The 12,979-nt window shown below is 43.5% G+C and overlaps 1 protein-coding gene and 1 long non-coding RNA gene across 2 annotated transcripts; one reads left to right on the forward strand and one right to left on the reverse strand.

The window, feature by feature from the left end:
- On the forward strand, nt 1-9,015 carry LOC107077820 (uncharacterized). The gene is made up of 3 exons (XR_001478807.2): nt 1-177; nt 2,368-2,471; nt 2,841-9,015. It is a non-coding gene; the product is annotated as an uncharacterized lncRNA (long non-coding RNA).
- A 242-nt stretch (nt 9,016-9,257) lies between these two features.
- oip5 (opa interacting protein 5) lies at nt 9,258-12,876 on the reverse strand. Its single transcript, XM_015350995.2, has 5 exons — nt 12,347-12,876; nt 11,961-12,027; nt 11,429-11,551; nt 10,739-10,820; nt 9,258-10,084 (listed from the first exon to the last, which is right to left on the reverse strand). Exons 1-5 carry the CDS (start codon nt 12,789-12,791, stop codon nt 10,001-10,003), a joined length of 801 nt encoding a protein of 266 aa, XP_015206481.2. The 5' UTR covers nt 12,792-12,876; the 3' UTR covers nt 9,258-10,000.
- Nucleotides 12,877-12,979: the final 103 nt, after the last annotated feature.

Consider the following 12,979-nt stretch of genomic DNA (forward strand, 5'->3'; position numbering starts at 1 on the left):
AGCTTGCAGGGCTGGCTCGCCGGCTAAATGCGATGGTGAAATGGCGGAGACGGAGATGTAGAGACCCGGGTTGAGGGGTTCGGCTGCCGGCCAGAGAGGCGGGAAAGGCGCAAGCGAATGCATTTTTATATTTGTACACAGACGTGTGCGATTGGATTCCTTTGGATCGTTTTAGAGGTGAGGAAGGGGACGATAATTGTGCGTTGCACGAGTGTGGGCAAAACCGCGCTTTGTTTATCGGTGTGTGCAGAACTGTGTGGGTCACGTGACGAGAGCGAATGCCAGCACAGCAGAAACATTAATATACCCTTCATCAGTGCGCTGTTTTCATCTGCTGCTCCTACTGTCCATTTCTGTGCTACACAGCTGTTAGAGTCTTCAGATGCATCACCGTGAAACAAAAACAGGATGATGCAGGGCACCAAGAATGTGAGCCCAGATAATTTGCCGTACGGGTAACAATGCCTGGACTTGATCACATTTTCTCAGATTGCAGTTTAGGTTAACGCTATTGCTGCTGAGGAATACTAATTGTACAGCGTGAAATTTTGTTTTTTACCGATGATCACAACATGTATCAGTTGGCTGCGTTACCCGTCGCCCAGAAAGACTTCGGGTGTTTTACAGTTTGCACATTGACTAGCTGGTAAGGGATGCGACTGGTGTGAAGCTCATTGTCTCGATTTTCGCCAGCGGTGCCCTGATTAACCTGTGTCGCAAGACAAGTTAATTTCGGGAAGGACGGCATCAGGTACTGTAATTTCAGTCTTTTATACGGTTATGAAACTGTTGCCTTCTCAGCGGAAAAGCGTGAAGACATTACCGAGGTTTCGTACTTTGTCAGGGATTAACCTATGTTACTGTAAAACACGGGGATTTTTGAAGGGGGGGCGGGGACATTCGTTGCAAATACTGTCTTTTGCGCTAGGTGGAGGTGTTTATTTTTTGTGGCATCAGCAACTTTACTTCGAATTTTAACCTCGTACTTTGTTAATGCTCACTTTACATACTGTTACTTGTGAGCCAAAATTGTTCAAATACGACACCCTTTGCCTTTGGCGACGATTGTATGCCATACATTTATTCTGTTTTACAGAAAAGTTCAGTATCGGACAAACCTCCACCTTCCACCTCTTATTTACTAATGCATTAAGTCTAATAGTTCAAGCTTTAGTTCTCTGACAGTAACATCTCACACTTGTTCAACATAGCAGGTGGTGTTTAACATTTTCAATGCTTTACTCAGTTTAACACACTGGTTGGCATTAATTTAATTCCTATTTCTAGGGGTACATCTCCTGTTGAAGTTTAGATACAAATTATTTCAGACTTAGTGTCTAGGTTTGTGACTTACAATTCTGTGTCTGGTCAGCCCACAGTCTGGGTTTTTTGAGCTGCACTGTCAGTGCCCTGTAGTTTCTCAGGAGGTCGGACTCTCAACGGGCAGGTCAGAGCCAGACTCCCTTCAGGACTTGCTGTCCTCTGTTCAATTCATTTCAGACTTTATTATCCCCCGGAGGAAGTTTGTTTTACAGCACTGCCCAGCACAACAAGACAACAAAAAGAGACACACATTGTCTGCAACACTGCCGTTCTCTGTTCATTGTTGGTATAGATTGGCTTGGCGGCGCAGTGTTTAGCATTGCTGCCTCACAATGCTAGGTCCAGGGGACCTGGGGTGCTGTCTGTGTGGAGTTTGTATGTTCAGCCTGTGTTTGTGTGGGTTTCCACTGGGTGCTCCATTTTCATCACACAGTCCAAAATCCTACTGTTAGGTTAACTGGCCCTCGTGTGAGTGTGTCTGTGTTTATGTCTTTGTGCCCTGTGATGGTTCCGAGCTGCAGTGTCGGCACAGACTTCGGAGCCCAAACGGCCTGTTCAGCAGCCCAGCCCAAGTGTTTATTTTTGCACTCCAGTACTGCCAAGTCTCGTGTCCTCCCCAGGACCTGAGCTCAACCTCTTCAGTACGCAAGAGAACAATACTTCAAGAAACATCTGTTTGTGCTCAATGATGATTTTTTCTCTCCGGGGGGAAATTATTTAAAATATCTCTTTGTGCTAGGCTAACGACGCATGTTTACTATGACAACCTAATCATTAGCTGAGTCAGCTAATTAGCTATGTGCAGCTGGAAGCCACAGAAATAAAATACATTTTCATGTGTTTTTATTACATGCTTGGATGTAAAAAGCTGTCATTTGAGCTTTGTAAGACAGTGAACATTTTGTATTAGTACATCCAGTCAGTTTAGAATGAATTTGCTTAGTGCCCTTGAGGTCTTCCTTCTTGAGGTATGTGAAAATCAATGACCCTGATTAGCAAACGGTTATGTGATGTGCCAACATCGGCGTGTCTCCTGTCTTCCAGGATCTGCTGCCTCCCTTCCTGTGCTGATGAGAGTCAGCCTGCCCCTGTTGTCTGGCCAGCGGTAGGTCATCTGTCTGGGAGAGAAAGCAGGAGGAACAGGCAAGGTGATTACACAAAAAAACAATAGGGAAGGGAAAAACCTGCAGTGTTGTTCGCAGTTCGCCTCCATGTGGTGCTTGGTTGATTTTTTTTTTTAAGAGAAGTGCAGACAGCTGTAGCCCAGGCTCCATCTTACATGAGCACAATTTGAAATTCTAATTTTAACTAATTTCCTGTCCACCGCACTGTGATGGCCATCTTTCTTAATCATGGATCTTATTATGTTTTTGTGATAGCCTTTCACTTGTAATCATTTTCTACTCCTGTTATTATGCCTGTGATTAAACAGGTAAAAGAGTTAACTGATTGCTCTGTTTGACCCTTCGGGTGTAAGGTGCCAAGACGTTTGTAGATGGTATTGTGTTGTACCTCAGGTCCTGCTGGTTCTGCCAATGGATGAGGACTGTTGGGCAGAACCTGGACAGATGACGTCTCCAGACGCTCCGCTGACCGGCCTGCAGCCCTACAGCCTTTTAGGACAGCGGCAGATCCTGAATTTTGCAGAAGTTGGGCGGCCTGTCCTAAGTCCTAAGGCATGACCTCTGGAGCCTCAGGTCTTGGGGAAATGAGAAGGGAGCTTCCAGAGCTCATCCCCAAGGAACAAGGGCTTAGCCTGGGAGGGTGGGCTGGTTCCTTGGGACCTCGGTACCCCGACGAAGAGACCTGGAAGTGTCTCTGATTACAAGATTGAGGGCCATGGTCTCCCCTTTCCTCCTGTGCTCACCATCCTTCACCCCACTCACCTCCAGACGTGGATTAGCAATGTAAGGTTTAGTTAGCTCTGATCACTAGTCCACATTGTATGGCTCTGGTGATCTTACATTGTCTTTCAGGATGCCCATTTCAGAAGTGCTGTTGTTGTGCTGGAAGAATGTTGGGTGGGTTCTTTTTAGATTCAGTCCTGCAATGTAGCACCATCTGTACTCATACAACAGTAGGGGATTAGGAATCGGGAAACGTCTGATTTATAAGGTAAATGGTGGTGCATCCATACCAGATACCCAGTTTACTTTAGTTTACCTCTAGAAGCTGTATGCTAACATTGGTTCTTAGTTTCCCAGTTTTCTGTTTCTTCTCAGTTCAGGACCAGCTATGTTCTTGCGGAAAGCAGAGTGTAAGAGTTTGCCACTACCTCACTGGGGCTACCAGGCTGTTAGCCTAAAATAAAATAAATAATGCCAGGATGCATCTATTCTTTAGTTACAGTAGCAGCTTTGGCAGGATTTTGCAAGAGAGACTAATGTAATTTCTCCATAGAGCAGTCCCAAAGACCATCGTAAAATCTGATGTGGGAAGAACAAAGCAACGTGCACAATTGTGTGCTGTTTTAGGCCCATGGGTGGCTTTTTCTATTTGTAATTACCTTATACTGTAGTGCTAAAACCTAGCTGTATTTCATATTTGACCATTTAAACAGGATTTTTTTTATTGCAAAAGTTTTTGTGCTGAAAAAAGTTGGGAGGGACGTTACTATGGATGCATTGTGAAGGAGTGTTTGAAATGTCTGTGCTGTGCCCTTCCTGAACATCCTGAGGAACATCCCCATTCCTGCCTGCTCCAGTCTGATAGTAAACCTGGTGATCCTGTTGCCTCTGAGCCCAGGCTGAATCGTGAGGCCCAGGCGTAGTGAGCTGGAGTCAGGCAGGTGGCACTAGCTGACCGTGACTGGGAGTTTCCTAGCAATGGTGCACAGTAGGCTGAACACATGCCCGGGGCTGGGGTAGAATTGGTGCAGCAGGCTTGCCACGTGACAAGGAGTAAACAGACATTAGGGAATATTACCAGTTTTGCCTCCAAATTCAGAGGGAAACCTTTCTGTGTACTTGCACACAAGTATTATGTTTGAGGATTGGGGAAATTTGTAAAAGTACCTCAATTAGTTCCTTAGGCGACAGATCCGCAAGGGTAGTTGCGTATTGTTATTCTGACTGTGGTGCTGAACCACCATAAAGCAGGGCAAGTATAGGTTGTGGGATCTTCAAATTGTTCACTGCCTTCCTGAATTTGCTAATAAAAGTTAGTACCCTCTGGCTATGCGATACAAAGGTGTAAAAAAACTACCTAGGTCTTCTTTCTTCTTGGTGAGGGGGACAAGAATTATTTTGGTTCCCTAGCAGAAACTTTGACTTAATTGGATTTCTTCTTTTTTAGATTTTCATTTTATTTGAATACACAAACTAGAGTGAAGGAAAAGAAATGAGGAAAGCCAAAGACTGTCACGGTTGGCACTGCCACCACTCTTCTCCCAGCAGCCCTGTTTGTGTCGAGACATCTGTGGTTCCCTGATTTAAGCTGTGATCTCCTGCTCTCAGGCGCGTGTGCACACACAACCCAGTGGCTAACAAAGCCCGCAGAAGTAGGCATACAGTCCAGCCCTCCCTCACCTTCCCCTGACATATCCCCTAAATATATGGGCATGTGCAATAATGTTTTTTTTTTGTTATAAATATATATAATTGTGAAACAAGTGACAAGTTGTTTGAGAACAACAAAATCACCAACGTCTTCCATTATAAGATGTATAGTTTCATGCACATTAGCTTAATAGCAAAACAGTAGTGCCATTTTAGTGGCCATGCATGAAGTTAGCGATGCTTGCAAAAATATATCAATTAAAAATTAAGCAGCTCCGCTCTGACTGAACAAGTTACTGACCAGGATGAGGCATCCCTTTCTTACGGCAAGCTGAGATCAAACTTAGAGTCCGCGGCGTGTGAGGCCGAGCTGGCTTGTGCGATTGGTTGCGACGCTGCGGTGTTCCGTCGTCTCGGATGTGCAGCGTTCGGCTGCTCGCTCGGACAGCGGCGAAAACGACCCTGGTTTGGGGAAGGAAGTACGGAAGCCAAAGATGTGTGAGAATCGTCGAGGCAGAGCTGTTACTGCCAGCGGTATTGCTCCTTCGTGAGGAAGCAGTCCGGTTCAGACTGTTGCTCTCCAGAGCCAGCGCGGTTCAAGGGTCCGGAGTGTAGCGTTCACCACTAAGGTGGCCGAGACACTTCTGGTGGGAGACTGGGGTAAACAGTCACAGTCAAAAAAGTTTATCTGAAGCGCAGCACCCTTGAGCTGAATTACCCCTGAAAGGGAGCTTTAGAGCCCTAAGTGTGTGGTCTGGTGAATAGCAGAAGGCACATGTTGTAGCTGAGATAGAAGAGAACGGGTAACTAGCAGTAAAGACGATGCCCAACGTTTTGCTGAAATAATTTTTCTTAATTGTGCTTTTCTCTAAGTTTTTAGTCTCAGTCTGGGGTAGCGAAGGATGCATCATCTGGGCTAGCAGATTACATTATATGCAATGAACAGATCTAGCCTTAGGTGTATAATACTAACACATCAGTTTTAGTATTAGGAAGTAGAGTAGTGCTTAGCTGAAATATTATTTTTTAGTGTAAAATAAATACCTCAAGGTTTGGAATGCAGAACATCTTGTAGGAATATCCTGTTGTCAACAAAGCCATAATATTTACTATTAGAATTTTAGAAGCAATAATCCTGTTATGCATGATTTAGTACTAGAGTGGTGTTCTAGGCGTTTCTGTAGACTGGCTAGAGTAAGTTATCAAACTAGTTGTGGTAGAAGTGCTTGTAGGCACAGAATAAGTATTCTTATTCTGTGCCCACAGAATAAGTATGCCTAGCTAGAGGTCTGAATAATCAGGTTTCTGGGAAAGTTACTTCATTTTATTGTTCTTTTAAATGACGTAAATTTCATACCATATTTAGTCAGACCTTTTACATGCTTTGCAAATCGATTCAAAATCGATCCGTAGATCAAATGAAAGCAAATGAAATGAAATTTGCAGATGCAAATGAAACTAAATCGCAAAATGCAATTCTCATTTTTATTTTTGATGGGTGATAAATGCAAAATCAATTAGCAGAGGCTTTAAAAGTGTCCTCTAGGTTATGTACAGTATTGTACTCTATATACATTTCCCTTTATTTGTAGATGTAATAGAGAAAAAAAAGATTACTTAAAAACAGTATGCTGTATGTCTGAATTGAAATTCCTTTTTTGTGATCTAGACAGCTTTAAAACAGTGCGGTGGAGACTGCTTTGTATAATGTTTTAAACAGATGCCAAGTAATTTAGGTTTAACTGTGTGGCTGACCAGCTTTGGACATTAAACAACCCCTTCAATGAGAGGCTGTGTGTCTAGGAGGTGCAAGTCATAAGGTGACTGATCATCCTGGTTGGCAAATATAATTGGTTCAGTAAACCAGCCAAGTAGCTGTACCATTACCCTCAAAAGTAGGAGCCTCAAACCCACTTCTTGGAGATACTGGTCTCTGGAATTTGTTCCTACTGGAGTAGTTAATTAAATAACCTATTTTCCAAATTACTACAAATTACAGTCTTCTTCAGTTGATTACACAAGATATTCACTCCAGTAAAAGGTAGTTAGATATAATCGGCTCAGAGTCTGGTTTGTAGTATTACAGTTCTGTGTCTAATTAATAAATAGATCAAGTGTGTAACACAACATGGTTGGAACAACTGTCATAAGATATTAGCACTTCTGAGAAGTAAGAGAGTACTGATAATTAAAGATGTTTTTGTGACAATTCAATTTTTCTTTTTCATCTGACCTTGATGTGAAGACCTGCAGTCATTTCTGGTGTAGCACCTGTGCTATACAGGGCTGTTTTTCACTGCAGGATAAGCAGTAAGATTCTCAGTACTTGCAGTTAAAAATTGTGGTGACACCTATGACCATTTAATTTTATGGAAAAAGTTAAATAAAGGGTTTCTTATATTTTTATGCAGATCACTTCAAGACCATTATAATGGGAACTTTTGGAGAAGCTTTACCTTAAAGGATGTATTTGTGCTTGCTGCCACCATAAAACATGCATTCAGCTAATCTTTGAAGGGGTTTCAGATTACCTGGGTTAATTTTCTGAAGGGGTGTTTGGCGAGTAGTAATTTACGTAGCAAGGAAAACAATCCTGTTTCTTTATGCATGGTTTTATATATATATAATGTATCAGACTAGTAAAACATATATGCATCTTAATCCATTTGAAAGCAATAGGAAATATTGTAATAGCAAACTTTTGCTTCACTAAGGAATCAAGTCTGACACAAAACTGTATATTTATCTCTCTGCTGATATGAGCTCAGTATCACACTGCACTGTGGAGTTGGGCAAGTTGCTGAAGTGTGTTGTGATTGGTTTTGAGCTGAAGACAGAGAGCAGTTGGAAGTAGCACCTTGTGGGACTGAGGGGTAGGATGGCATTGCACTTCAGTCACCGGTTTTGATGTCTTGTCTCCCATGTCTTCATTATTACTATTAAGGGGTTAAAAGATGGGCAAGTGTTTTTTCAATCATCCACTAGTGTTGCACAGGGATTCTGGTCTGTGCATGGAAATCGCAGTAGGGTGTGTATATATAGTAATGCATGTAATTATGAGTCTAGTAGACTGTTGTGTTCAGTGTACAGGACCAAAGTGGTCATTATTAATGCACTAGTCTGACATAGAAAGAGCATGTGTAAGTTCCTGACATAGGAAGAGTCCACTTCACTAAGACCTTGAATATGAGCTAAAGACTGGCCCTGTGCATCTGAAAGCCTAGTTCAGCAGTAAATATAGATTAAGTTGTACACTATTGCACCAAATAACATCTATTCATTTTTACCAGGGTTACTCAGTCCTTCCAGGACGGCTCAAATGTTTTCAACCTCCCCATCTTTGTAAGAGCAATGCTGTTTTAACCGACATGAGCCAGTGGGATAAAAGGATGTGCTGTAAGTTGAAAGAACTTAGTGGAGAGCAGACAGAAAATATTAAGAGGGGAGGAGGCATTGCACATGGCAGAACTCCCCTCCACCAAGCTTGCACATGAGTGGGTAGTAGAGGCAAAGTATTAACTAATGCTGCTACCATTGAAACCTCCACAACTGACAAAGGCAACTGACAAACCCTCTTACAAGCTGCCATTCACAGACATCCTTCCAGTACCATTTAGACAGAGTACTCCCCAGAGAAGCAAATGCACATAACACTGAGCAGAATGCTGTACCACGTTGCCACAAATCTGGGTGAGTACGCCATATGTGAATCGGGAACTGATCAGCACTTGGCATACAAATCTGTATTCCTAATCCTATTTTCACCTGCTAAAATGAATTAAGGAAGATAAACTCCTTCCCTGAGCAGTTTCAACAGAATTTCAAGATTAGGACCCCCATTCAGAATGTTTGAATGCTATATATAGGAAAATGTTTATGCGGGGTCCTTCATGATGTGTAAAATGTAGGAACTTGATGCAATTCCAAACTGAGTGTTACCTTGAAATTTGTTGTCTTTTGACAGGTCTTTGAAAGGGTAGCTGTGATTAAATGTAACATATGGCAGTGTCTAATGTACATTTTTAAAACTGTTGCATTTCAACATTCCTGTACTGAAGAGGTTTGGATTAAACTATGCACTATAGAATGAAAGCAGAGAAAACTGGCTATAACAGGCATTTGTTGGTTTTGTAAAACTGCAAACTCTGCATCAAAACTTCAGCAATAAAAGCAGCATGGTGCCAACGGCATAATACATGGGCTGTGTTCATTGAGACAGCTGAACCTTGCTCCTTTGAGCCACAATCCTCTTAGGGTTTGCTTAGAGAAATTTCAAAACTGTCAATCTTAAGTGTCTAGAAGCATCCACGTACACAACAGCAGTGCTTTCTCCTCTTCCCATCTCCCTGTGAGCAGCAGTCACTCTCCATGTCCCCTGTGGATGGCTAGGTAGCTCTGTGGGGGATCAGATAGAAACTACACAGTGATAAGGCCATCAAGTGTTTGCAATATGCATTTTAATACAAAAAATGTGACAATTCCACCTCGCAGTTGACCTCAGAAGTTACATGTGTGTAACAAAAGTAAACTGAACAAGTCAGTGGGGAGCCCTGTCAAATGACATTGGAACATTTCCCCACAATAACTGAAGCAACTAGAAAAACAAAACTCATTCAGTAGATCTTCTCACTCCTTTAGCTCTCATGCTGACAGAGCTAACTTCCCCTGTGATGTGACTAGACGGTAGATCCTCTTTTCACCCAGCAACGAGCCGAACCCTGGTAACCCTCCATGGTGTCCATGGAACTTAACCTGCCCTCACATGGTACGTGCCGAGCAGGGCTCACAGCAGTGGAACACCACAAAGTGCCCTTCCAACATTCCTCAATGACCATGGGGACATTTACCTGGTTTGCAAAAGACTGGCAAGTCAGAGACAAAAGTAACAATTTCCCCATATGAAAGGAGTACAACATACAACACAAGTGGGTTTGCTAAATTGGATCCCTTCTCTTAGTAGCCTTAAGACCTGAATCTTGTTTGTACACTGTGGGTAGAAAAAAACCCAAAATGTGAAGTTAATGCAATTAATATGTTCCACAGGTGTACTTAATGTATTTGTAGTCCTTGCAGTGCTTCAGACTCATGACTCACAAGTACTTTCTAAATAGGCCTTTTTTTTTTGGATTGGCCCAGGTATCCAATATCCACGGCTTGGGTCAGCATCCCCCTCCGGCCTCCTAAGGCACTTTCTTCAAAGCCCTGGATAGTTTCTCCTCAACCACCATCAGGCGATGGTTGATGGCAAGAAGCCGCTTCTTTAACTGCACATGAAAAGAGGGAAAAATTGATTAATAAAGACCCACAAAATGGGCAACGGTCTGTATTCAAAGCCACTTAACAGTTTCATCCTGAATCCATTGAAAAAGCGTTTTACTGGTATTATTTCTATGGTTTAACAACTAGGAAGATGTTCTGACAGACTGGAGCAGTTTCCCCAGTCCCCAATCCTGGATTACCCCTGCTCTTCCAATCATGAGTCTGAATACAAAAAGCCAACTTGGTTTAAAATGGATGCTCCCAGAATTCACCTATGGAAAGACCCAAACATCGCCTAGCTGGATATTCCTTTGGCAAATACAGGCACAGGTAGGAATGAAACTGCTTGACATTCTCATAAATGTTCCCAGCATTGCAAAGTTGCTTTGGCAAAATATTACCAACAAAACAAGAAGCCTTGCATTGAGTAGAGGAGTTTGAATTGCAGCATCCAGCACAGCATTCATGCTAGCTTGTAACCTATCCTGCTACTTTACAGGCATTTAAAATGCACTCAAGTGCTCCATAAGCCAAATTAAAGTCCTTATCTGCAATTTTTACTGTACCCTTAGTAAAGGTAAACCATCAACCCTCATCCCTGTATGAGGGTTTTGAATGCACATATTTACCAAGCAATATTAATTCTTGAGACATCCTACCTGCGAGATATCCTCGCCCAACATTATGTTGTTAAAGCACACATTGACAGCCGTCACCATTGTGCTGGATTTCAAAACATAACTGTAAGAAGAAAAGTAAGACCATTATAAAGGAACACATTCAGGCAAGTTAAATAGTTCAGATCATTGGAATAAAAAGTACTGTACATTCAGGTCTGTAGCCACAACAATATAAGGAGCTCAAGAGAAACGGAAGGAAAAATCTGAAGGTACACATTAACCCACCTTCAGACATGAAGACATTAGACATCCACCTGTTCTCCTGTGCATGGGCTCTGTTATACAGTGAAGAGTTCACGAGTTTCAGTGAAGGCTAAAATGTACATTAAGGACGATTTTTGTCTTTTGTATTGCTTACTTCATAATTCTATGTAGCACTGCAAGATGCTGCTGCAGAAATAACATCAGAGCAGAAACACTCAAGGATAATGAGATGCTATCCAGGGGTGCCTGATTCAAAACCATTTGATTTTTTTAGCTCCATTACAGATTAAAATGATCATATAAATCCTTACACTCGCGCTTTACAGGCAATGGAGTGTTGGGTAAAAACAAGCTTGAGAAATGCACTAGACTGAAGTCCGCCTTCAGCAGCGGGAGATGAAGACGATCTGACACATGACAAGCGCTGATGGGCGGCAGGCGGCTCTTTGAGGGGAGCATACTGACCAGACGATCCTCTCCTTCTGCAAGAGGAAGAGACCCCGGAGCTCCGAGAGCTTCGGGGGGGACGAATACAGCACCAGTCCCACGACCCCGCGGCAGCCAGCACAGCGGAGGCCGTAATAAGCGCTACAGCGGGGAAAGAGCACCGTTTCAGCCCCGAAACATCAGCTTGAACAAGACTGCTCTCCACCCTCATGAAGAGGGCCGTTTCATGAAACTGGATCCTAGAACAAGCATCGCACACACATAGTACGTTATCAAGCAATATTAATACTCCGGTGATTTGTCTGCTTGTATCTCTGGTACTGTCTTTTCCCTGAACATTAGGCAACACTAATACCCTTTGCCAGAATATGTACATATTTTCTGCAAATATGCGACAATTAGATCCCTAAACACAGAAGAACATTACACTACATATTTCCAAGTAAAAAAAAAATCTAGTGCCAGTAACTTTACAGAAAACAGTAGGCTAACTGCATACACCCTTAAGCTTCACCTACTACGCTGAACACAAAAAGCATCGTGTACTTACCAGCCAGTCAGCCAATCTTGAAGCCCGAATTCAAGGTTATCGTTCACCATCACGTTGTTTGTTACTCCTGATTTGAAATACAAATGAAGACGTTACAGCAAAGACTCCAAAACCACCATATTTAGTTCCTTCCAAACCTTATGTGCGGTATTTATGGGACACATCCCGTCTGCATAAGATATTACAATGATGTTCCTCCTGTTTGCACATGACGGGTCCTCCTGTTCACTGCACGACCAAGGTCCAACTCGGGCTGAGGAAAGCTCTAGAAACGCCGCACACACGTGGCAGCCCGTCACGCGTCCAGCACCAGATTCCGGCGACCCTGTGCCCGCGCCGCCGGCCGTCGAGAGGGCAGCACAGCGCAGCAGCGCTCCGGTACTCACGCAGAGAGATGATACAGCTGAGGCGCTCCACTTCGCCGCACACGGCCAGGGAATCGCCCAGCACCCGGCAGCAGCTGGCGCAGTGCAGGACCACCACCTCCACCCACTCGACCTGCTGGGCGCCGGAGAGCTCTTCCTCCTCCTCGTCGTCGTCGTCTTCCTCTTCCTCTCGGGGGCTGTGGACCGTCGTGTCCGGTGCAACCATAGAATCCTCACCTACGACGTAAGTGTTATTCACTGCGGCCCCGCCAGCGTCACCGTCTTCGATCTGAAAGGTCTCGTTGGTTCTAGCAAGGTGCTCCCTTTCTCCCAAAGTTTCATCGACATTGAACGAAACGTCTCCTGGCACGGGAGTTATATGAAAACTGGAGACATCACAAGTCTCTGTAGATTCCACTACACCAAATAGCTTTTTACGAGCCTTCTTATTCAGCTTTGTCGCCATGCTTCAAACTCTTGTTTTCTCCCTTTTCCCGCGTACCAAGCACAACACCTCTACCACCTGCTATTAATAAACAAACTGAGACACCCGATTGGTCCAGATCAATCACACTTTAGGTCCTCCAATCACCATCACGAAGGATTTCTTGTTCTGAATTACGATTGGTTAATAGGGAAGGTTCCGCGATGATA

The sequence above is a fragment of the Lepisosteus oculatus genome, chromosome 8 (genome assembly GCF_040954835.1).
Source record: "Lepisosteus oculatus isolate fLepOcu1 chromosome 8, fLepOcu1.hap2, whole genome shotgun sequence".
Lineage (NCBI taxonomy): Eukaryota > Metazoa > Chordata > Actinopteri > Semionotiformes > Lepisosteidae > Lepisosteus > Lepisosteus oculatus.